General features: G+C 41.5%; 5 protein-coding genes across 5 annotated transcripts; 2 read left to right on the forward strand and 3 right to left on the reverse strand.

The window, feature by feature from the left end:
- Window positions 1–1,476: 1,476 nt before the first annotated feature.
- Window positions 1,477–2,272, reverse strand: F5891DRAFT_976524 (uncharacterized protein; the record flags this gene model as incomplete). Its single annotated transcript, XM_041376610.1, has 5 exons — window positions 1,477–1,576; window positions 1,619–1,756; window positions 2,014–2,048; window positions 2,085–2,110; window positions 2,170–2,272. 5 exons carry the CDS (start codon window positions 2,270–2,272, stop codon window positions 1,477–1,479), a joined length of 402 nt encoding a protein of 133 aa, XP_041230514.1.
- An 8,250-nt stretch (window positions 2,273–10,522) lies between these two features.
- F5891DRAFT_976525 (uncharacterized protein) lies at window positions 10,523–11,179 on the forward strand (the record flags this gene model as incomplete). Its single annotated transcript, XM_041376611.1, has 3 exons — window positions 10,523–10,650; window positions 10,730–10,745; window positions 10,781–11,179. The coding sequence occupies 3 exons, from the start codon at window positions 10,523–10,525 to the stop codon at window positions 11,177–11,179; spliced, it is 543 nt and encodes a 180-aa protein (XP_041230515.1).
- An 818-nt stretch (window positions 11,180–11,997) lies between these two features.
- On the forward strand, window positions 11,998–12,924 carry F5891DRAFT_976526 (uncharacterized protein; the record flags this gene model as incomplete). Its single annotated transcript, XM_041376612.1, has 3 exons — window positions 11,998–12,354; window positions 12,483–12,824; window positions 12,850–12,924. 3 exons carry the CDS (start codon window positions 11,998–12,000, stop codon window positions 12,922–12,924), a joined length of 774 nt encoding a protein of 257 aa, XP_041230516.1.
- Window positions 12,925–16,429: 3,505 nt separating this feature from the next.
- F5891DRAFT_944438 (uncharacterized protein) lies at window positions 16,430–16,639 on the reverse strand (the record flags this gene model as incomplete). Its single annotated transcript, XM_041374551.1, has 1 exon — window positions 16,430–16,639. A coding segment is annotated over one exon (210 nt), but the record flags the coding sequence as incomplete, so codon positions are not given.
- A 2,604-nt stretch (window positions 16,640–19,243) lies between these two features.
- F5891DRAFT_944607 (uncharacterized protein) lies at window positions 19,244–19,937 on the reverse strand (the record flags this gene model as incomplete). Its single annotated transcript, XM_041374572.1, has 3 exons — window positions 19,244–19,482; window positions 19,533–19,746; window positions 19,815–19,937. 3 exons carry the CDS (start codon window positions 19,935–19,937, stop codon window positions 19,244–19,246), a joined length of 576 nt encoding a protein of 191 aa, XP_041230518.1.
- Window positions 19,938–24,640: the final 4,703 nt, after the last annotated feature.

Raw genomic sequence — 24,640 nt, forward strand, 5'->3', positions numbered from 1 at the left:
GGCAAATATTGACCTGTTGCTGTATGGTGCTATTGCATCAATGGTTATGCAACATCTAGCGCTTACGATGTGTGACTACCTCTGACTCGCAGTTGTTGATCTTAATCACTGACCTTATATATGCAGCCTGCTGAGGAGTGGGAGAGCATTACAAAGCAGATGTTTGCATCAATCCTGCTTTGTAGCCCTGTGACTGATGATATTGCTAACTTGCATGACCTCAAAAAGGATTCAACATGCGTGTCGGCGCTGGTACCAATAGTGCTTGCATCGGTGATGTAAGTTTGTCTTTCACTCTCATCTATAGTATTATTAATCAATGTTCCATAGATGCTATCAAAAAACTACAAAATACTCATTCCAATAGCTTACGGTCACACCATAACGTGCCCTGAGGATATCACTTTTATCAGCACCAATGACTCCTGCATTAACAAGGGAGCTTCTAGCAGTTAGATATTGCAAGCAGTGCCATTTGACAAGGAAATTGAGACACTTGTTATCCAGAGGTTACAACACTATCTCACAGGAACTGGTTACCAAGAACATCCAACACTGGGCCCTGACATCATTGCTCTTGATCATCACCAGCTTAATGCAGGAAACCATTCACTTCAATCATGTTCCTTTATGTGGTTTGCTACAGGCTCTGACATCATGCCATATGGTGATTGGACTATTATGGTGGGTTCAATTGTGCTTTGTTTGACCAGTTTTGTCCATGAAATTTTGCTCAGATATGATTCAAGCATGATCTCCCAGATCAATATATACATTCTGTCCAAATGAGTAGTGCTTCTGATTGGAGGGTGCAGTTTTCCTCACATGATATGTTGACGACCTGCTAAGGTGCCAGCAGCCTGAACCCATACCAATGTTATGCTGTACATGTTTCAATGAGATTCAAGTCATTTTCAATCAAACAATGCTTGGCTTCATCTGTGAATCCCTGCCAGATCATGATGATGGATCAATTGCAACAACATTTGATGCATGGAAGAATGCATCTATCTTGCACACGACTGCTGACTACAATGTGGCTTGAAATCATTGTAAAGTCATTCACTTAATCATGAGTGTCCATACCAACACACTGACCTTATCACTAGTAAATATTTGCAGTGTTTCAATATGTTTCAGACCTTATGTCTATCACATATCCTCAAAGCAATTTGTACCTTGCTAATTCATTTGTTATTCTGCAGCCAGCACCTCCAAAATGCATGTATCTCCATTCCTCTTTGTATTTCCATGCATCATTCAATACCCAAGTAGCACTTCACATCTAAGTCCATACACTCAGTCATATAGTTATTCCAGCAGTTTTGCTACAGTAGCACCTCAGGCCTCAATGCCTGTAGCTCATGTATTATCACATCTTACAGCCCGTAATTGAGATGGCTAGTATATGATGTTTAGTACCTGTTGTATCTTGGATTGTGAGCCTTATCATTGAAACCAGTATCCAGGAGATGCTCAGTGCTCCTGATGATGCCACATTGGTTTCTGTGGATACACCTGATCACCCTTCTGTTCAATTCTCTCAGGCGATTCATACTGGTCACTGTGGACATCCCTGTGTAGAGATTGATACAGATTTGTTAGGCATTGCACTTACAATGCAAGGACTGACACATCCTGTACCACTTGCTGGGTGCTTGGCTCGTATAGTCCGTTGCAGGGCTTTTTGAGCATGACCTTATTGAACCTGGTTCGCCTGTTTATGTTGATTTTGTTGATGAGAATGGTCATGAAACTGGATTTTATACTCAAGCATCGAGGAATCACTCTAGAGTTTCTGATGATGAACTTGATAACATTACTCAGCAGATATTTGTAGTTTTCTCCCATTTTGGTCGGAGGATGATCAACAGGCACATGTGATTTCTTGGACATCAAATCCCTCACTGACAAATCCATGCATCATATACACATATCCACGGTCCTCCCACAGGTTCATTGGTCCTCGACAGATCCAGTGTTGAGTCTACAAGGTAGCGAGGCCTAACTCACTGAGTCACCGTGATGGCCAGCATGATTAGTTCTACCTGTCTTATGTCACACATTTCAAAGTCATTGCTCACTGTCGGATTGATCATAATATTAAGGACTGATACAATATTGGATTGTTTTTCATGCCTTCATAGATGGGTCTTCCCGGTTCATTACTGGCACCAGGACCAGTAATAACAACCATGCAGAAGCTGTCCTTGATTTGTTTACAGAGATCATTGAGATTCATGGCTTTCCCAGTCGTGTACAAGGAGATCATGGCAATGAGAACCTAGGTATTGCTCATTATATGGAGGAAGCACAGGATTTGGGGTAGGGATCCTATTCTGGGACTGGTAAGAAATGATTGAGCATCACAAGTTTTATATAATATAATATTTCATATTAGAAGTGTGCACAATGTGCGCATCGAGTGACTATGGTTCAACCTGACAAGCGGGTTTTGCTTGGAAGGACTTCTTTCAGTGTCTTGAGGCACATGAAGGCCTCGATCCTGATCTAGAGAGTCATATGTGGCTCTTGCACCACCTCTTCCTAGATACCATCAGCGAAGATGCTCTATAATGAGCAGAAGCATAGAACAACCATGTCATGTCCATTCAAGGTGAACAACACACCAGTCCAAGAGATATGTTTTCTTTGGCATGTTAGAGAATGGAATGCATGGTTTTGTAAGAATCCTTTCATTACTCACCACCCACAGCACTTCTCAGAGGTTGTGGTTCCGGAGGTGAACAGCCCACTTTCACTTGATCAAGTGCAGTTTCTTGGAATACAGCTTGAGGCTGTAATACCAGTACACTCTCACAGCATGGAATACAGACATTTCATTTGGTCTACAGCTTTACAGATTTGTATAAATTTTTCTACATGTAAGGATGGTGTACTGTAGCTTACATGTATACCTGCACGTAGTTCGCTGCAGACAAGTCAATGCCAGCCGATGGCGACAAAGAAATAGAGAAGGAGACATGAAAAGATCAATGAGAGCAGTGCTGCCAACTCTACTGCATAACATTCGTAGGTAGTTTGAAACATTTTGCTTCCCACATCAAGGATCCAAGAGAAAAAGAGGGCAAGAGGATGCACAGCTAAGTCATGTCACAGGACAATTTGTTTGTGAAGAGAATACAAAGATAACACGTAATATGCACCTTAGTAGAAGACTTGAACAAACACTAGTGCAACCCTCCCGATCTTGCGTGGATTGAATTTATGTATAGTCGTTCTAAGTGGGGCTTGTTGTAAGTTACATCATAGGTGATAAAGGAGTGCATACTGAACAGTGTCAAGTATGTTTGTGGAGACTTCCTGCAAACTTTTGAGGACCAACATCCAAAACCTGCCACATATAATGTCACAAAATCCCCAACCCTCTCATGTGGAATGCCTCGTGCCCATTGATTAACATTCATTTAGGAGAAATAACATAGGCTTGTAGACTCACCAATGATCTTGATGTCTGAAAGACAATTAAAGCCCACTAGAAGGCTCCAATGAGCTGCTCTGGCATGCCATATAGTCCATATCATCCTTAGTTGAGAATCTCTGAATGCTGATCATGTCTTCCATGTCTGCTAAGATCAAAAGGCACCAACAATAAAGATCCAAAAGATGGTCCGAGGCATTGCACACTGGCCTGGTAGGTAGTGAATTATCACATGTTCAAGAGACAGCTCACTTCAACTATGGGATTTGGGGAGATGTATACATGCACTAAGGCGAAAATTGGCGAAATCATGAAGGGGATGAAATAACAGTATGGAACATGACATTGTCTCCAAATGGCAGAATTGTTGCCAGTGGCTATCTTCATGGGACAGTGAGGTGAAAAGAGCCCAGTGAGATGTTGGCAATATGCTGGAGTCCAGATGGTGTGCTGGTTGTCTTGAGGGAATTAAAATCTCAAACGCACTGATAAGAATCACACAAAATTTCCTTTTCTGATTCAACCATTGGTTTTCACTCAAATTTTTTGAATTTCACTGTGCAACCATTCAATTAATTTTATCTAGCGGTGCCCCTCATACATCTGGCTATTACAAATTAATTTACAAACTCCAAGCCTCATCTCCCGCAAATTCATTTGCAACACACTGTATCAACGAATGTTTCTTTTGCTTCAAATGCACTAGTACATATGTAGAACACACTAAGTGAAGTAGCTAAACAATTACTTGAGACACACAGCTAAACTTTCAATTTGAGTTTACGGCAAGGGGGCCCTTGCAGGGCTAGGTTGGATATTGTTCAGGTGTGCATGACTTAAGGAGACTAGGTCTGTCAAGTTGGTGTCTGCCTGGCTATCTCCAGGAGTAGGTAGATCTTGTTGCAAGATTAGTTATAACACACAGTATCCAAGTTGTGTGTGAGCACTCATGATCGTGATTCTTGCTCTTGTTTGGCAAGCTTCCAGTATGGAACTACGAACATCTTGGGACCCTTCTATACTTTATTCACTGCATTCAGATGGACACCTGTGCCAGCCTTCTCAGGTGGAGTATGCTTTACGCAGTTTCATATTCAGATCGTTATGCTTATTGTATAAGTACTTGAATTTAAATGGTGTCATATTTGAAACTCTTGAGCTCTCGGATCTCAGTGCTTTGGATTAGGCTCATTGTTACCAGGAGTGAACGGGGTCAATGGTTGGTCAGCATTCACTTAGTGGTCAGTGCCACTGTGCAGGAAACGAGGCAGAAGATAAAGTGATTTTGCTGCTCTCATCCTGTGTTTTGTCCTGAGGTGCTCTCTTAGTACTCTCTTCTTCATCACCAGAATTTATTAATCCCACTGCTTCATAGAACTTGGATATGTAAGGCTTAATGTTGTCCACTTCCATGGGATGATCTTCTGGATATCAGGTCCTCAAACCAGGTATTACATCCAGATAAGGGATGACTCATATGGCAAGTGATAGATGATTGATTTTTGAATTTCTTTCTGCACAAGGGAGAATAGATTGAAGCTTCAGGCATGCTGAAGTCATTAAGATACGAAGTCCTGAACAAGTCACAGACCAGTATACTATAGTATACAGGCCCTGCATTTGCCAATAAACATTCTTCAGAGTATGATGACTGCTACTATACAATCCTTATTGATCAGTGCTTTAGGCTCCTACTTGGAAAATTCTCTCCAGGCCTCCCGCAATAATGATGGGGACTCTTACCAGCCATGCTGTTTGAATCTGAAACACCAGTTTTCATAATAGTGGTGTGTCTGATCTATTGGAAGCTATTGAGAATTTCAATGCTATGGTGAGTCAGTCTTCTTTCATTATTTTTGTAAAGTCTCAAAAGGAAAGGGTCAGTATTTCAACAGTCCGTCAAAGATTCATCTGAATATAAAGCAAATCTAACTATGAGAAAATGAAGTTTTGTCAAGCTTGTGAAGATTCTAAGCTGAAGCTGCAGGAAAGAGTTTGGATGATGCAGACCTTGGACTGAGATATATGTAAGTTGTCTTCAAGAAAAATTCAAGGGCTCATCACACTCAGGCTCCTCTATCTGGACTTGAAGGATGTCTGCATGCCAGTAAGTGTTATAAGTAACATTGGTCGCATGGCCCCCCTATCATTTTCCCTTCGTCCTCGCCCTCTACTGCATCTGGCTCGCACTTCTCTACCAAATATTTGTTGACCGGATCCTCGGAGCTATTCCCATCCCTTGTCTCCTCCCTTCTGCACTAACGTGCGCACATGCCTTCGGGCTATGACTCGTCCTGACTCATGCCACCGATGTGGCTTTCCTTATCTCGCCTTATCTTTCCTTTGACTCATGCGTGCTGCATATTGTATCACTTACTGTTGGCTTGTTCCAACATTTCTCAGTCTCATTCTGCATTCAACCATCCATCACTAATATGGCTCTGCTGCCAGCGTACCTATACCATTCTCGCTTCCCCTTTACCCTTACCTACAGTACGGTAGCCTTGCCCTGAACCCTCTCCACTTAGTATAAGTAGTCAGTCATCTTGTACTAGATTCCCTAACTTGAATATACTCAATCTTCCCTCAAACATACTTCCTTCTGAAGCCCCTAAGCTTCAGTCTCTAGTATCTTTTCTTAAGTGCTCATCGCACTTAAGTCTATCTCGATCGACACTCATCGTTAGGACTCGCCTGTACTTCACAGACATCTGTCTTAGAAGTCACGTGACACATGCATCCCTGATATCTGCTGACTAAGTGTCGCCAGTCTCAGTCGCCATACTGGACCCTTCCGGTTATGTCACATGAATGTTAGCGGATGATGTCCCTCTTAGGGCTCTGCATAACAGATCTATTTGAGTACATAACAGTAAGCATACTGGTATTCCAGTATGAACTAGTGTTTGAACATATCACAGACAACTTATAAAATGTGTGGCATGTCACCATCCAGCTTGATTAATTTTATTTGTTGGCACTTTCCTCATTTTTCTTTTATGTTTGACATATGTACTATGTGAATTCTTGCAATAGTGTTTATATGTCCAACTTATATGTTATCACATTGGTTCATAATTTTCAGTGTGCTACTAATTTGAGTGATGTAAATAATTCCAGTGAGTCAATTAAGAGTTTGTCTTGAACTTGAGATAGTATATAGTATAGTGTATATGGCTTGACACTTGCAACTTGAAGCCAAGATTACTGTAATTGAGTCCTGTAGTAGTCAACATCTGGAAGAAACTATGACTCTGTGGGTAACTAGAGGTAAGTGGTGCTGTAGCTACTGTATGGTGTGAACTTTGTGTGAATTGTGGTGTTCTGTGGTTGGCTGTAGCTATAATGTAAATTTAAATCTTCTGTAGGCCATCAGCAAAATGTCAACTTACTTAATCCATCTTTTTGGACTTTCCACATCTTTCCCAAATTGAGTGGTCTTAGAATTAGTTATTTTCTTAATTCACTGCCTGGTCCCAACTTGAGTATCAGGAATAGTTTATTATTATTTCATACTGTTGCAATGATTGGAGTTTACAATTTGTAAAGATTACCACTTCAGGAGAGGATTTGAAAATTCAAATTAATGAAGATAATCAGCACTCTGTGCCACTTACTGATAACAAATTTATGTTTTATGTTTTTAAATATGTCTTTTAGGTTAATAAAACATATTGGAATACATAAGTTTGGATCAGGCAGTGAATTAACAAAACAACTGATTTTTAACAAGGCCATTCATTTTTGAAAAGACGTGAAAAGTCCTAAAAAGGCGGATTAAGTAAGTTGACATTTGCTAGTGTGCCCACTGTTTGATCTTCACTGATAATGCCACCACTGGTTCATATTTCAATCAAGAAAACTATTTTACAAATGTTTACAACCCATACCTCTCTTCAATCTCAACACTAATTCCCACCATCATGGCAGTAACCTAACAGTCACCTCAAGTACTAATGTCCCCACCTGGATCTCCGAGTTATTTAAATAGTTCCTTCCCCTCCTCATTGGATTTCAACAACTCTCTCAACTACCTGCTGCCTCTCAATGGGTCTTATAGTGTTTTGCCCTGATGTGTGCTGCTCTTGTAGTCTTCTTACACAAGTCACAGTACCACATAACTAGTGATTTATTTTAGTGTTGATTGCATATTATCAGAATCACTTGCTTTGTCTTGTGCACTTTAATGTGAAGCCCCTGGGTATACCCTTGAAGTGTAGTACCCAGGGTGTCTATCTCCTCTACCCACTATCTAACCCATACCCTTTGTGCAAGTCCAGGTATATTACCAGGTCCAGGTCTGGGTATGTGCTCAAATACCCAGGAGTTTACCCATACATTTACCTACAAACCTGTGTACATTAATTAATACTTTCATTGATCCATGCAGGTGCAAAAGCTTGCTGGGCAAATAGTACTACTATGTTAGTGTGCTTGCAAATTTGTCTGTCCTTGACAATGTCACATATTCACATCTGACAGAAGTCAGCAGATTTATGAAGATTGTTGTAATGTGCCAGATCAGCAAATAAAGGCCAAAGGACCAGACCGACCCAGACTTCAGTAGGCATGGTATTGACATTGATGGAATTTGATTAGTTCTCACTTGCCTAACCTAGGTGTTATCTTGCTCTGTTGTGAAGTCTGAATCTTCAAAAGCTGATGGACCATCACAGGTAGCATAGACGTCCGAAACATGCCTCCATAATCTCAATAATGTGGCGGAAGTCTGAGACAGAAAACACTGAGAACATATGTAGTTATACTATGACACGAGGTAGCCATCGATGCCCCACATTTAAAAGGAGATTTGGCCCAGTCTATGAAAAGCATCCAGGAATGCCCTCAGCAAGTACATCATAGTGCACAGACCTCAGCAGTAATGAAACATGCATAAAGGCTCGCTTGGGTCACCAACATTAGATTCAATATTTTACTTACTCTCACACTTACACTACCCACCTTGCACTATCAAAGTGACAGAATGGCCTCCCTGCAATCAAAACTACATGGCACAGCAGATGATGTCATGGCCAACATCAGCGAAGATGGGATAGAGTCCACAGTGTCTAGCAGTGCCCCAATAACATTGTCACTTATGGAGGCATATTGATTACGCTGGAAGGTACATCCTTTGAAAGGTTCAAAATGCCTGTGTAAATGTGTTGTCAGCATATAGAAGACCTCAAAGATATGTGGACAGCTACCATTGATCCAATGACCAGTACAATGCATACATGAATAACTCTGCCGGTCGAGATGTGTGGACAGTTACCATAGATTCAACTGACGATGGGTACAACACATACATTGCCAGTGAAGATATTGGCAGGACACTAGGTATGTTAGCCACAGAACCTGGAGATATGGGTGTGCTCACCAAGATATTTATATATGTTCTAGAAGTGCCAGCGGACTCCGAGATAGTCAATCATGCAGATGGAGGAATGTTATGCAAGGTGTCTGACACTACCGAGGATGCTGGTGCTGCAGTTGAGGGAATTTGAAGTTTCATGGACATTGAAGCATGATGTCCAAAACAGGTCTGACCTCCTCTACCATACTTCCAATGTAAACTCATCAGTCTGGCGCAGAGTGACAATGTCATGGACGCTGTATCATTGGCTGATATCTTTCAATGCTACACTAATACCGACATGGTTGATCCCTCTGCAGTTGATCATGCAAATATCCTAGGTAAATGCGGCTCAGACATTTGTCAATGTGGAAATATTGGGGAGTGCTTATGTGCTGAGGCTGTCCCTGCTCAAACAACAGGTATAGTGAGACCCAGAAAGTGCACATGAGTCAGCTCTAAGGTCTCTGTGGTTGCAGCCACTATAACAGAAGGCTTGATGAGACTCACAAAGCAGAAGCAGGTGGGCTCTGAACTATCGTTCACCAGACAGGCATAATGATCACATTTATCTGAGCTGTAACAGAGTCCCCATCAATGTTGATATATATCTTAGCACACAGTATCTCAATGATGAAATGCAATATGAGTTCTCTCAGTTGTGTAGTGTTTTCCATATTATCCTGGTCAACAACATGAGTTCAGACACAGTGTATATTTGATCATGGACTACCAACCATGGATTATGCTGTGTTCTGCCAGCAATTTTTTATAAAGTCTCCTATCAGTCAGGGACAACCACAACACTCACTTTCTTCAATGACATAACACATTCTACCTGTCATGTGACATTAATAGTGGCCACTGCCTAGGAACAACTATTGGCATCAATAGCTGCTATTGCCCAGGAAAAACCTATCACACCAAGCCAGACAGTTACATATACCAGTATCCCAGACCCTGCCCCCAACAATTGCAATACAAGCTTGAACTGCTGTTATCTTGGCAATTTTCAACTACATCTCATGGGATATACATGCGCTAATTGCAACTCTGTTTATCAAGACAGGAATCTCTACAACAGTCACTACTGGAAATGTGTCTCAGTGGGAACCTTCAATGACCCTGGATCTAGCAACACAATCACAGTCCATTGAAATGCTAATGGAGTGTTCTTATGCTATTGTACCAGGGAGGGTTATCCAAAGAAAGCTGGTTTTGCTACTGTAGATAGTCTATGCTTTCACATATTAAGGAATCGTTCCCGATGGGTTGGGGCAGGCAAGGTAGCTTTTGTCAGCTCAGTATTTAATACATGTTAATTTCCTCACTGGATAGCTCTTCCATTCAGAAGACAACACAATCATCAACCACAATCTGCTCATTGTACTATTTCATGACTTCACCTTGCTATTATTTTGTCATGCAGTCTTATACATCCTGTATAACAGACCATTGTAATCAAGAGAGGGTGACTGTGTCAGCTCCAAGCGCTATGGAGGCAAGTCCATGATGTTCATGCATAGTTGATTCCTTAACAAAAATTCAATAGAATGTCATTATGCATTCTCCTACACTGAGGGAACCCAATTCAGAAATTGCTGCGAGTCACACTTAGCCATTGCACGACATATTTCCCTGATGAGATCAATGTTGGTATGTAGACGCTGGTGGTATCTGCTAGTGTTGCGCAGTTGCACTCACCTTCGCTGATTGATACCATGATGTCCTCTGAAATACCACAAGAGGCCCAGTATGATCTGGATCCTTCTATCCCTCATTACACAAAAGATGGATTTGCCACACCACACCACGAAAAACAATCCGTGTTTAATCTGGAATTCCTGAATATGTGCATTCTGCAAGAACACAGCCGGGGGCTTCTCCATAATTCATATCTTTAAACTCTCAACTTAGCAGTGAATGCTCAGTTTTGCTTCCTCTACTGTGAGCTTTGCCAGACATTTGTACTTATTCAGCAGGCACAGAGCCACACTTGTAAACATCAAGGTCTAAAATTTGACCTGGCTCAATTTATGGAGGCCATAGCAGAAGTAGGGGTTGCAGACAATTTTTTAAGTGTCAGGTCAGGCATATTGCCCACGGATAGATTAGCGATCCATGATGCCTTCACATGCAGGCATAAGGTCCTGCTGTCGGAGAAGAAGATACAAGAGCACAGCTTCTTGAAGCGCAAAAACCTTCTAATACCTGGTGCATGGAGGGTTTTCAGGGCTCAGCACTTCCAATCTGGAGATGGACAATCCGGACACCAGGTCTTTTGGAAGATTTACGAGTCAGATGGAGATTCTACAACATTCTTGGACAGCATCATTCAAAATGTGCTAAGCAAAATAGATGATGAGTTGGTTGTTCTATAGCTCCTTTGAGATGATTATATGATTAGTTCGTGGTTATTGACCACGTGATGACATGAAAATATAAGAATCTATTCACTGGAGGCCCTCCGGAAGATGATAGTATTGCCCCAAGATGGAGAACACCTGCAAAAGCTCAAACACTCAGTGGAAATATATTTTGACACTGCTTTGGCCCTGATACCAATGACAGACAAGATTACCTTGCAGAAACTCAACTCGCCTGATTCTGTCAAGTTATGAGCATCACCATATCTCGCAACAGAAATGACCACTGGCTGATATAGATAAATGTTATTAGTGGAATATCCAATACTCCATTTCACAAGCACCAGCAATGGGAAACCATGCAGCACTACCTATACCCAATAGTTGCCCTACTTTCCATGCTTATCCACAGTAACCCAGATGATCCATATAACATTCCGATGCATCTGGAGAAACTCTTGGACAACCTGGACCTTAGCATTATGCAGGATTTTCCTATTAATGAGGGGACAATAACAAGCAATATCCATCACATATTCATGTATCTTTGGCAGACAAAATGGGAACATACCAACATCAATCCAATACTGGATCCCACTAAATGGTGCCTAGCATTACTTATACTCCAGAAAGACGGGTCATTTAAAGAGCCACAGGATGTCACTGGAATCATAGCAAATGACAAATACTGCATGTGGCTGGCATTCCTTGTTGAGAAGACCCATTTCACATTCTCTTGTCTTCACTCTCTGCAGCACTGTGCCTCAGCTCTCGCATATGACACTAGGAGCCTCCCTCGCCTCTGGTAGACTGACACTTTGACAGGGCATACAATGCTCTACAAAGGCAGTCGGGTAGACTTGGGTGATGTTTGCAGGATGTTTGCCAATATGGAGGCCAGACTTGTTGATGTATGGGAGAATTCAGTGTTGAAGGGCTTGCAGATTAGGATCAATTATGATGATATCGCAGACGACTTGACCAACAAAGATGTTAGATACTTGTTTTTATCTGATCAACACAACTTGTACCTCACCAGGCGAGACTGGCTGCTTAATGGATTTTTACAGGACAACACAATATTTGCTCACTTGCAGTGGTCCAGCAGGGGGATATCATATGGAATCAAGCAACCCTCAGAATGTGGCTTTAGGATTATGCGGATTTTCACAGTCTCCTACTCCTGCAATGTGAGATGTTAAGTGGGGCATCCAGGCATAGCACAGAACTGACTGCAATGACTTACCAAAATACTCGCCCACAGCTGATCAGAAATTCCGTCATCTTGGGCAAACACATCACTATGATCTGCCTGTAGTCCAAGACAAGTGCAATCACTGGAAGAGACAGGATGATAGCCCACAATTTAGATGTAGTGACTGGTGACATTCTTGTCCAAGACCTTGCTTTAGCAAGTCCATTTGCAGAATTTGCTGCATCAATCTGTTTCCCCAATAATTTAAATGTGAAAGATCTGTATCGCCAGCACATTTTCGTACAATTTGATAGATTATTTAACTCCACCGAACATGTTGCTCTCACTGTGGTTCCCCTGGAAAACAAACTTATCTCACAAGGGAGTTCTATCATGACTATCAACAGCAAGGCATCTGGTCTTATTTACCACTCATTGTTTATATGTGGAGTAGTCAATGCTCAGGTGTGCTCATTGTTATCATCAATAGTATTCTATGCTAACCAAGTGGCAGGGTCATTCATTCAACTTCATGCATAACGTGCTCCACTCTATTTGCCTTTGAGTTTTCTATGATAGTGGCTCTAAGTCTTTGTCCCAATTCCCTACCTCTCAAAAGACTATTCCGGACAATGCTATCATCTTGATTGCAACAATCATAAATATACAGGTAGTACTAGTATGCTCATAGTAATCAACTGATTTTCTCCAAGGTTTGAAACATTCTTGACATCTATTCTAGGCATGGCCAAGCAAATACAAAGCAAATAAACATTATAGAATCAGAGATCATCTACAAGAAAATCGCTGGCCTGTTCAAACATGTTAGCAATGACGAGTGACATGGTTTGAAGCTACACAAGATGCTTAAATCTTGGACATAGGCTGGTATGTAAGTCTGTTTGATTTGTCTTACTAGTACTATTATTGACCATCACATAGAAACAATCTTACTATGAGCAATGAAGACAGTGATGGTAGTTCTGAATGGGAGGTTGATCTTAATTAGTCGTTTTATTATCTTTAGCCTTGCTTTTCAATTTACCTTGCACAGTAGGACTACTATTTTTGCAGTGTCTATGTCTAAATGAATAATGTTTGTTTCTCACTAGTGCAGTCCAAGTTTGATTGAGTTGGTGATAGTATTCTATGTTCAGATATCATGTGAGATAGTGTACTTGAACTCATACATTGCTATATAACATTATACAGCATGGTCATGCTGTGCAGCATAGATCTGCTGTCTAGTACTGTGCAGTGCTACCCGCACTGTGCCATGTTGGATGACCAGGTCCAGTCACACATAATACATACACTGTGTAGCATTGTGACTCAGCTGTGCACAGGGGGACTTGCTGATGTACACAAATAACTACAAGTCTGCCACAAGTACATAGTAGCACAAGCAGGCAAATAGCTCACAAGTGTACAAACAACACAAACTGTTACACATTGTAACATGCAAAAGGATATAGTACCAGTATATACTACTAGCAGTAATTTTATATACAATAGGGAGTGAGAAAACTGACTATTTACTAGTATACTGCATGGTCGAATAGATCGACAGTAGTAGTAAGTATGAAAGAAAATGTACTCACTGCTCATGTCACCCTTGAAGAGTAACATACATTGTGATGCTGTTTTTCCTCCAACACTCTGAGCTCATGTGTCTAACATTGAGGTTTACCAATACTATGTTGTTCCAAAAGGCAGTCAGCCAGGTGCTTTTGAGCTTGACACACTTTGCATTTGGCCTGGGCTGCCTTGAGTGCAAGGTTAGAGTCATCTTCTTCCAGTTGATCAAACAAGTGGTAGGACATTCCTGGTGATAGCAGATTCAGATATGAGTAACAAGGCAACACATTAGTAGTATTGCAACTCACAAAATGCATTGCTACAGGTAGCATCAGGAAATCATGTTTACTTATTTCTTACTAATTTTTCTTTAATCAGCACCTGGTCTCAATGCCTTACAGAATCTTCTCTGCTGCCTTGGATACGTCATCAAAAGCAAAAGGAGTGGTCATATCTCTTATATTGCAGTTACAAATGGAATTGACCTAAGGGTCAATACAATCTGACATTGAACTGGCATAACGCATGTGTCGGATAATGGAATAAGATGAGATGAGCGGAAGGAAGTCAGCCATAGTTCTCCCCACTAATAAGATCAGGCGTGCAACTCATATTGAATTTAGTAGCTTGTTATTGTATAAGGTCCCCCCATTTGGTTTAGCGACCTACTCAAGAGCCAATGCTTGTGTGCAGGAGGAAATCGGAGATAAATACCACTCACATCCCAGTCTACCCTAGGAGGATAATATGCCTCAAGTTGAAGAGGCATCGGAATTGCAAGAGTCAGAAGAAGAATAGCAGGAATGGTGAAAGGAAAGAGAATAGGTGTTTTGAAGAGAGGTGCAAGAAACATTTTTAGTATTAGGGAACATATGGATGCACAGATAATAGCGATATATAATATTATAATCGCACAGCTAGACTTAGAAGATTTTGGAACAACAGCAGTGTGGGAACTTGTGTATATTAATCAATATGTCAATACCTACATGTCTGAAGTGCAGAAAAGTATTTACCAGGGACTCCAGTGTCACTTGCCATCTAAGCCAGCCTCAGACATCTTGTCACAGTTATGTTTCTGACATTGTTGATATCTTAAAGTTTATGGATGTAGCTCCACCGCAATGATCCCTTGATTCACCTCAAACTACTAGTATGAGTCAGAGCCTTAATGTCAGGGATGACTCACAATTTGATACTATGGACGCCATGGATACCAACTTAGATGGAGATTTGCAGCTCTCCATGGTACATGTCCTTTTTTTTCCTTTCACACTTTAATCATGACACTACGTCACATATAAAATAATTGAAGCTGTCCTTTAAGAATGCTGAAGATTTGTGAGGTTGAGCTGAAATTAGTGTTTCAAAGTCTGGTCTAGTCTGGTTTTTTGACCCTATTTGGAGGCAACTAAACCAGGACCAATATTTTCACTGCATCAATACAAACATTTTGAGCCTCTTATCTTATCAAATGGGTAAGATTTGAGCAAGTTATGAGCATTACAGACAGGCTTGTATGACTTTTACAAGCAATTATTGAAATGCTCGTAACTTTCCCAAATCTTGACCATTTTTTATGATCAAACCAGTCATAAATGCGCCTGAATAGAACTATCATGTGGTAATATATAGGGTAGGGTTAGGGTTACAAAAGACAGGTTGCAACTGGTTTTCATCGGTTTTTCATTTTTGAACTGATAGGAGGCAACTGCAGTTGCAGTCCAGTCTGATTGCCAGTCTTGTTGCAGTCCGGCAACTAGTGTCTTCAGACAAACTTATTGCTTGAAAAAATATTCACCTTCTCCATCATCCTTCTCAATATATGTGGTCAAACAAGATCACATGGACATCACCTCCTATTCAAAAAGAGTTCACAAGTTTCCCCATGTCTATCAGCTTGGTAGAGAATACTGCTCCAAGTCATGTTTTAAATGACTATCTTGCAATGTACACAATATGTGCCAGCACAATCTTGCCTGATGACCGCAAAGTCGACATTACACAAACTATCAGCTTATCTTCCTTTTTGCTGTATACTCTAGACTGACAGAATAAAAGGTTTCAACAATTTTTCAATTAGAATGATCAATGCAGCAGGAATGAGACTAGCTTTAGGAACTAGGATTGACACAAAGAAACCATTTAGCCAGAATTCTGCACATGCAGCAAAAAAGCCTTTCAGGTTATTGGGATCATCATCAATGCTGGTGAGTTGCTCAAGAGTAATTTCACATGTACATGTGGGGTGACAAAAGTTGTTCCTCAAATGCAGATATGACACTAGTATAAATGAAGAAGTTTTACCACACACATGTGAGCATACATGCCTCAGGGGTATCAACAATATATGCTGCAAGGAGAGTAAAACAATGGCAGATGTTTCCCACTGGGTCAGACATCATGATTCCAAGTTCAACGGCTTTCATCAGGGGTTGTAGAATAATTGAAAGACATTTGTGGATAAGGTGATCTTCGAGCATACCCTGCATTCATTGATTGGGGTGTAAGTATTGTGGGATAGGAAGGAGAGCCATGAGCATAAACACCTTGAATGAGAGCTTCGTGTGAGTGCACATACAAATATTAGAAAGGCCTAGCAAAAGTGAGTGTGCAACCCTGGCACCTGTCATCATTGTGATTTTGGTTTTGTCAAATGAAAGCACAGTACCAAGGACTGTTGCACCTTGGGGCAGTTCATCCTATAGTTTTGTGAGATAAGGTATATCACAAGTTCATTTTAACATGTACCTAAATGCTCCAAACAGCGTCACCTGTCAATGAGGTAAAGTTGGTTGTGGAAGAGGGGGTTACTGAAGAGACTCTCCAAACACTCAACCGGATCCCTTCAGAGTAGTCAAATTGGACTTTTTGTGTCATGAAGGAAGGGAATGACTTAGCATTTCCAGCTTGATCCCTTCAGCAGCATATCAGCTAGTGTTTCAAAGTCCAGAGGATGGTCTTGGAGAAAAGCAGGAGTAGATACTAGTAAAGGATTGAGAAATATGCAGAAGATTACAATGACAATAGGCCAATGGAGCACAGTCCGCAAAGTCATTGCTTTGTAGTCATCATCATGATTAATTTCAAAGTCAATGACTTCCTATGGTATCTAATTCAACAGTCTATACAGCTTGGAGCATGAGGAAAAGAACATGATGGGGAGAACGACTTCAACTTGAATTGATCATTATGATGGTGTTAAGGTTGTACTCTCGTAGGGTCGGATCCGAAGGACTTCGGCCTCAGCTTGTACGCTGTGCCCCTTTCCTAAGTACTAACAGTAACGCATCCGAAGGTCCGGACGGGTCTTGTAGTATATCCGGATGTCTTTCGGATATCAGAAACACGTATAAGGCTAATCCGGACGTATCTGAACTAGAAACTAACAGAGTAAAGACTACCCGAAGGTAGAGCTGAGGATATAGACTATCAGAATCTATCCGAAGTCTTGGAGAGTGACAAGAGTAAGAAGGACTCAAGTCCGGAGGACGGAAAGAGGACAAACTAAGATGATATTCGAACTGAGGTACTACAGGACATATACACGAGTTTATATACTAAGTGTTACAAGTAACATCGGCTACTTGCCCCCCTATCATTTTTTCCCTTCATCCTCATCCTCGCCTCCCTCTGGCTCCTTCACCAACTATCCGTTGATCAGATCCTTGGGACCGTCCTAGTCCCTTGTCCCCTCCCTATCAGACCAATGTGCGCACGTGCCTTTGGGCTATGACTCGTTCTGACTCATGCCACCAATGTGGCTTTCCTTATCTTCCTTTATCTCTTATCTGACTCATGCGTACTGCGCATTGTATCTCTCACCGTTGGTTCGTTCCAACGTTTCTCAGTCTCATTCCGCATTCGACCTCTCATCACTAATCAGGCTATACTGCCATCGTACCTATACCCCTTTCCATTTCCCCTTTACCCTTACCTACAGTACGGTAGCCTTGCCCTTAACCCTTTCCACTTAGTATAAGTAGTCGGTCACCATGTACTAGATTCCCTAACTTGAATCTACTCAATCTTCCCTCGAACATACTTCCCTCTGAAGCCCCCTCAGCTTCAGTCTCTAGTATCTTTTCTTAGATGCTCATCGCGCCTAAGTCCACCTCGATCGACTACTCATTGTTTGGACAAGACAGTCCTTACTTTGAGAATGTCAGTGACTTTGAAGACATCCGTCTTAGAAGTCATGTGACACGCGTGTCTCTGATATCTGCCGACTCGACGTCGCCAGTCTCAGTCGCTACACCGGACCCTTCCGGTTACGTCACGAACATTAGCAGATGATGCCCCTCTTAACTTGAAGAAGTATTGAGAGCATGTGCAAGAGAGGCTCTGAGTGTGACAGATGGTAACACATGCACTGGCTGAGTATTAGTATTACTACTATACTGTAGTATTAAATGCAGTATCAGCAAGTAAATATACAAGGAAGAAAATAATGAACCTTGCTTGAGAGCTGGAATATTTTTCTTATCTTTGCTATCAGATTGTGCCTTTCTTTTCTTTAAGTTAGCCTTTCTGCTGGTCTTCACACATATATATTTCATATGAGCATTACAGACACCAGTGTGAAACATAAATGATGTACCCTCTGATATGCCAACCATCTCCATATAAAACTTACCACTGAAGTGTGTTGTGGTGGGTATAGGGATCCGCATGGGTATACCCCCAGGTGCCGGAGGTCATACCCATATCCATATATATACCCGTACCCCAATAGTGGGTATGGTTTTCATGATGGGTATGAGAGTATGAGACCTGGGGTATGACTCATCAAGGGTATACCCGCGGGTACAAGTAGAATAATGCAGCAAACTATGACATGGTGTAGTAGTACCTATCCTACTCAATGATAATGTTGTCCCAGCCTTCGTCGAGCTCCTCTTCATCATCTTTAACATCAGGCAAAGAAGTCACCTTCAAAACATCCTCGTTCTTGATTAAGTTGAGTTTGCTCCATAAACCAAGGCAAAGAAGAGCGCGCGTTGACTGAACCATGAGCCATGAACAAACATGAGAAAGCAAAAGCTGACCTCGCCTGAATAGCTGTTCAACATCCACTGAAGTTGCTATCTAATGATTAGGGTACTGAATAAACATAAGAGCGACAGAGCTTACCAGGGGTAGTCAAATAATCCAGAGCCATGCGGGAGAGACGAGGAAAGGAGCTACCATGTGATTGCATTGTTGGCACGCTCCATGTCAGTACTAAGGTAACAATATACCTTGTCATGGAGGTCAGTAGATTTGGGTGGTGTGAGAGCTGGTATATGATAAAAGATATTCTTGCTCTAGGAAAAACATGACATTAGCAGGTGAAAAAACAATGAAATAGAGCGTACCATGGAAGAATCAACATCCATCGAGCCAGCAGGCTCCTCATCCACCTCAATGTCCGTGTTGTTCTCAATGTCCAGGATTGAGTAAGAGTGTTCGAATTCCTCACGCACCAGGGTTTCAGCAGTGTCGATCCACTCTTCTGTCCATCCAGTGCTCTTGAAGTATGATAGTTTGAGCCGTGGATGCAAAACTATTTTATGATTAGTGAAGGAAGCAAGAAAGTGAAAAGAAAACATGCACCAATTGCTATACGATATACTTTGGATTTATCAGTAAGCTCGTAGTAGCGGTTCAGAGTTTTCTTGGCGAGACGCACAGCTGCACGAATAGAGGCACAATATTTCTGGTTCCCAGAATAACTTGTGAGTGTCTCATGGATTAGGTCCATGGCAGAAATCACAGTGGCCAAGTTAGGTGTGGAGCGAGAGAAGAATGTAGTTGTGTCTTTGAGAATCTATAATGTAAACCTTAGTTGATATATAATTATAAATATATGTAAACCTAAACAAATACCTTTAGCACGTCACAAAGCTGCTGCGCTATTTCCCATTCGACGTCGGTGAGTTCAAACTTATGCAAATCTAAGCCTCGGCTTTGTGTTACAACAGTGATTGCATCCTGATGGTCCAGTGCATATTTCAACATGTCAAAGGTCGAATTCCACCAGGTAGCGACATCCTGTGGCATATTGCTAATGGACTGGCCAGATGCATGCAGTGCTTTGTGCCATGTGGGGAGGAGTACAGTAGTCAAGTGAATGAGTTTGTAAGCAAGCTTGCTCAGCTAGATTCTGGCATGTCAATTTCAAAGGTGCACATTGTTTTTTTTCACTCACCTTCACTAATACTAACTTTATGGGACGAATCTCTCACTGCAGCTCATTCCTCTCCCGCTATGGCAGCAAACTTACTTCATCCACCCATCCCTTATTATTATCATCATCCCTGGCACCCCCATATTCTTCAGGAATCACATCTTCAGTTTCAGCACTCGCCTCATTGAAATCATCCTCTGGCTCCGACATTTCCACCTCAAGCGCCTGATTGGTGTCTTTCTTCATCATGTTGAATTTCCTTATCAATGACTTAGCGACAAGGTTCACCGTATGCAAGAAACATCGAGTATGATTTGGAGCTCCAGGAAATGATGGGAGCATCTTGGCCAGCTTTTCAACCATCACCGTGTTATTCGAGGTGTTATAGCATGTGATGCTGAGTATCTGAATGTGCGTCCTGCTGGTGAGTGACAATCCTCAATGCAACAATTGACCAACTTTCTCCGATATCCCATACTCCTCCAGAATATCTGCAAATGTCTGTGCGAGTTCCTCTCCTGTGTGCGACTGTGATTCAATCAGCCGAACAATTCGTAAATACATTGTAAGTGACTATGCACCTTTGTGACCTCAATAATATCTAATGGCAATGTTAGTGGCTCGCCGTTGAGTTCAAGGTGGACTGAAACTGCAACAAATGCTCTGTGGTTGGGCAATGTCCAGCCATCAGTAGTAAAATTGACTTTTCCTGGGTATCCCTGGTATGTGCATGTTATTTTGTATGTTTTGACTTTGGGCAAACTTACCTTGATCATCCTAGCTATCCGCTCTCGTGTCTGTGCAAAAACCATTCGAACATCTCTAGCGACAGTAGAAGGAGATGGTATGTAGTATTCTGGCCGTCCTGTCTTTATGAGTGACTGAAACCCTTTGTCTTTGATGATTTCGAATGAATGCAGGCTTTCGGAGACCCAATGGACAAGTTTGGCCCTATCAATTGAGTCAGAAGGTACTCTTGATACAATAAAGGGCCACGTACTTCATCTCAGCTTGTGTGTGCTGACGATGAGAGTAAGTCACCTTTCCTTTGCCCTTGTGTTCAAACAAGGCCGTAATTGACCCATTGCACAGGAAGCTGCTGACAAGTTTTGTGCGGACTTCATTAGCATCTTTGGCCTGGTCGGCAGCTTGCAAAACATCCTCTCCTCAACATCCTCAAACATGTTTTCGCATGTTTCCAGTGGAACGGGCATCACCCTTATCCAGGAAATGTCAGACTTTTGCCTTACATCCTTTTGTCTGACATTTGAATTTGTGTGCCTGCTGTCCTCCGATTTCGACTATGTTTGGTGTTGGATGAAAGAAGGCATAGACTGGTGAGACCCACTCTCACATGAGATGTTCTAATGATGTTGCATTAGATTAATGTTGATTTACAGATTTATTAATGTACTTAGTTTGTCTTGTGGATCCTGTTCTTTCTCTTCGCTTTGTGATTCCTCGTCACTTTCTTTCGGGTCAGCATCACTTCCATCAGCATACAAAGCTTCTTCCTCCTCCTCCATGCAAACGACTGCACGACAACTTTTGTCAGTCGGAGGGGGGGTTGGTGTAACATTTGTTACTGGTATTGGTGATGTCGATGGCAGTGACACTGTCATTCCGGGGGGAGTGGTATCAGCAGGTCGGTTGGTTTTTGCCTTCTTTGGCAGAGGATTAATGGTTTCTCCACTTGCTTCAGGTCTATGTTGCTTCAATGAGGTCCGCATGGTCTTCTCTTCCAAAGCAGCCTTTGCTTTGCCGGTCATCTTATTTACCCATCTCGCTGTTGCAGCAAGGAAGTTGGATTGTGACATGGTGAGGGATAGATGAAGTTGAGAGTGAAAATTTGCATGTAGGGTAGTTACTAGATCAACCATTTTGCTCATATATATTGTAAATATTGCAATTTACGTTTGACAGATGGCAAGTTAGTTTTACCATTCTAATTTAAGTTTAAAGTTTAAAGTTTGTTTGTTGAAAATTTGGGTGAAAACCCCTGCCTGGGGTATGGGTACGGGTATGGGTACCACTAAGTTGTACCCGTACCCGTACCTGGGACCTGTGTGGGTTACCTATACCCATGCCCATCCCTAGGTGGGTAGGTAAAATATGCTGTGCTCCTTCAGCATTTTCGAATATTGTGGCAAGTTCATCGCAGGATAATGAAAATGGATGTTTGTAAGGATACCATTGATGCCTTGTGGCAGTTCCTCATCATCAGTTTCTTCATCACTCTCCATATACATTGCAAATGTCCTCTCGAGTGATTGAGGAGCTGTTGAAGGGCCATCACCTTTTTGTTCAGAAAGTATATGATTAAAGGATGATACGGGTTCTATGGGCAAGTTGATTGGTTTCTCTTTCGACACAGGCATCTGCCGCAACAAGGTACTGTCAAATTATGCAGGGAACTTATAAATATCAAAGCATGTATGGTGTTTATGATTTCAATTGCAATTCTCTTCTGTTTCCATCCAAACCACTGCTCTGCCCTTGCAGCTTTGAAGGTACTTGAGTCATCAAAAGTTGATGAGGTGGGTTAATCCAGCGAGCTGTAGACAGGCACCACCCCAAGTGCTTGTAGGTCTTTGGAAGACCCATCACCACCTTCATCAAGTCGAATATATCCATAGGACTCAGGTCTGATTTGGCATAAAAATGGTCCACATATGTTATAGATTTGACCCAATCTGCAGTGTTCAGAGAAATCCTAAATTCAACTAATACATTGGATATGAGCATCTCAAATAAGTGACATAGTAAGAATGACTATAAGAATTACCTTTCTTGAGAGGGAAATGGTCAGTGCATGTGGGAACTTTTTCCTGATCTGTTAGTTGTCTTTCTGATGGCTCTGACTTAGCCTGTGAATACAACAACTGAAGATGAGAACATTGGCAAGCAGAGCGCTGGTGAGTAGATGGAATAGAATCTGAGTCAACAGCAGTGTTCTGCAAAAGAATCTTATGAGTACAACTATGACAAGTACAACCAGCAGGAGATATCATAGTGCACTTCAATGATCTGGACAATATGTACTTACTTGCCTTTTATATTACTTTAGTCAGGCTGATCACAATTGAATTTGCAAACTCACTAAATGATGATTGCTTGAAATGTTTTAGTCTGTTGTCGAGAGCTTTATTTCCATATTTGGATATACTCCATAGTAGCAATTTAGGAAGTCACAGGAGCTGAACTTTTCTGTGCTGGGGAGTGGTTTCAGGGATGTTCTTCATCACCAATCAACCATTCACTGTCTGAAAAGGAAACATAAGAGGGGGGATAGTATGGTTATCCTGGTCATTGGTGACGATCTCAATATGGTCATTTTGCCAAACACTGACACAACTAGATGATTTCATAAGCATTGGCAATGGAAACCTTAGATCAAAATTATGAGTAGCAAGTGGCTTTGGATGGCGACATTTTAAAAGATTAGGATTCTTGTGAGGATTGGCAATGGAAGCCCTAGACCAAACTTATGAGTAGGTTGTGCCAAAGTTGATACCAATAGCTTTGAATGACAATGTTTTGAGAGATTAGGATTCTTGTGAGAATTTAGGAAGGCATCCGCCTAGCATGGTAACCTAAAAATCAGCAAATGAGCTGATCACACCAAGCAACTTATTATGTTGGTCACGTCACAAAATATTTATGATATGTACAAGAAATACAAGTATAATGTATTGAAAGGGTTGGATTATAAAAGTTGAAGGCTCATAAGATGATCCAAGCCATGATTCTCAGTCAAGGACACAACAAGCAGATTGAGTGGATGAATGTGGAATTACTAGTGATCTGTATGTTAAGAGTAGAGACCGCTTTGGGATCCAGACCTTTGAAGATGGCATAATAGTAGGCATAATATTGTGTATTCTCTTCTGGCATAAAAAGAGTTTTGATGAAGACACCTGTCTCATGTTCTTGCAGTGCCCACCAGCAGACCATAGCTGTTATTAAGAGTAATGGTCTGAAATTACCTTGTGAAATATACTTGTGGTATTGGTATGGGCCATTGCATAATAAGCATCAGATCATCTGAATGAGAGTTTCACTTGTGAATGTGATAGTGCTAAAGTCAACTCCATTGGCCATATGGAACATACTATTAGTGAGATATATGGGCCAAACTCATGTTAAACTTACAGATAGTTGTCCATAGATGAATACATTGTTTGCCACTAGAACTTAACTTTGATTGGTGCGCGCATTGATGGCTAACTTCTCTACTACCATGGTCACATTGTCAAAGTCAATTCTGTAGTAGTGATGGGTGAATAATCTTGCTGCCACCGTCATCTCCCAAGAGACTTCATTGATCACAGACCCAATTCTCTCATTGACACACTTCTTGTCATTTAGCATCTTCTGAGCCCAGGCCTGGTCAGTTTCTATTCTCCATCAGTCTCTATTCATTGAAACTTTAAAAAATACTTACTACTGAATTGATTGTTGGTCACATCTTGCCATGCAGCATCTATTACTTTGGAAAGTGAACTAGTGGCAGGTAAAATTGATGTCTTGAAGA

Source organism: Suillus fuscotomentosus (genome assembly GCF_016647785.1).
Source record: "Suillus fuscotomentosus strain FC203 chromosome Unknown F5891scaffold_8, whole genome shotgun sequence".
NCBI classification, from domain to species: Eukaryota; Fungi; Basidiomycota; class Agaricomycetes; order Boletales; family Suillaceae; genus Suillus; species Suillus fuscotomentosus.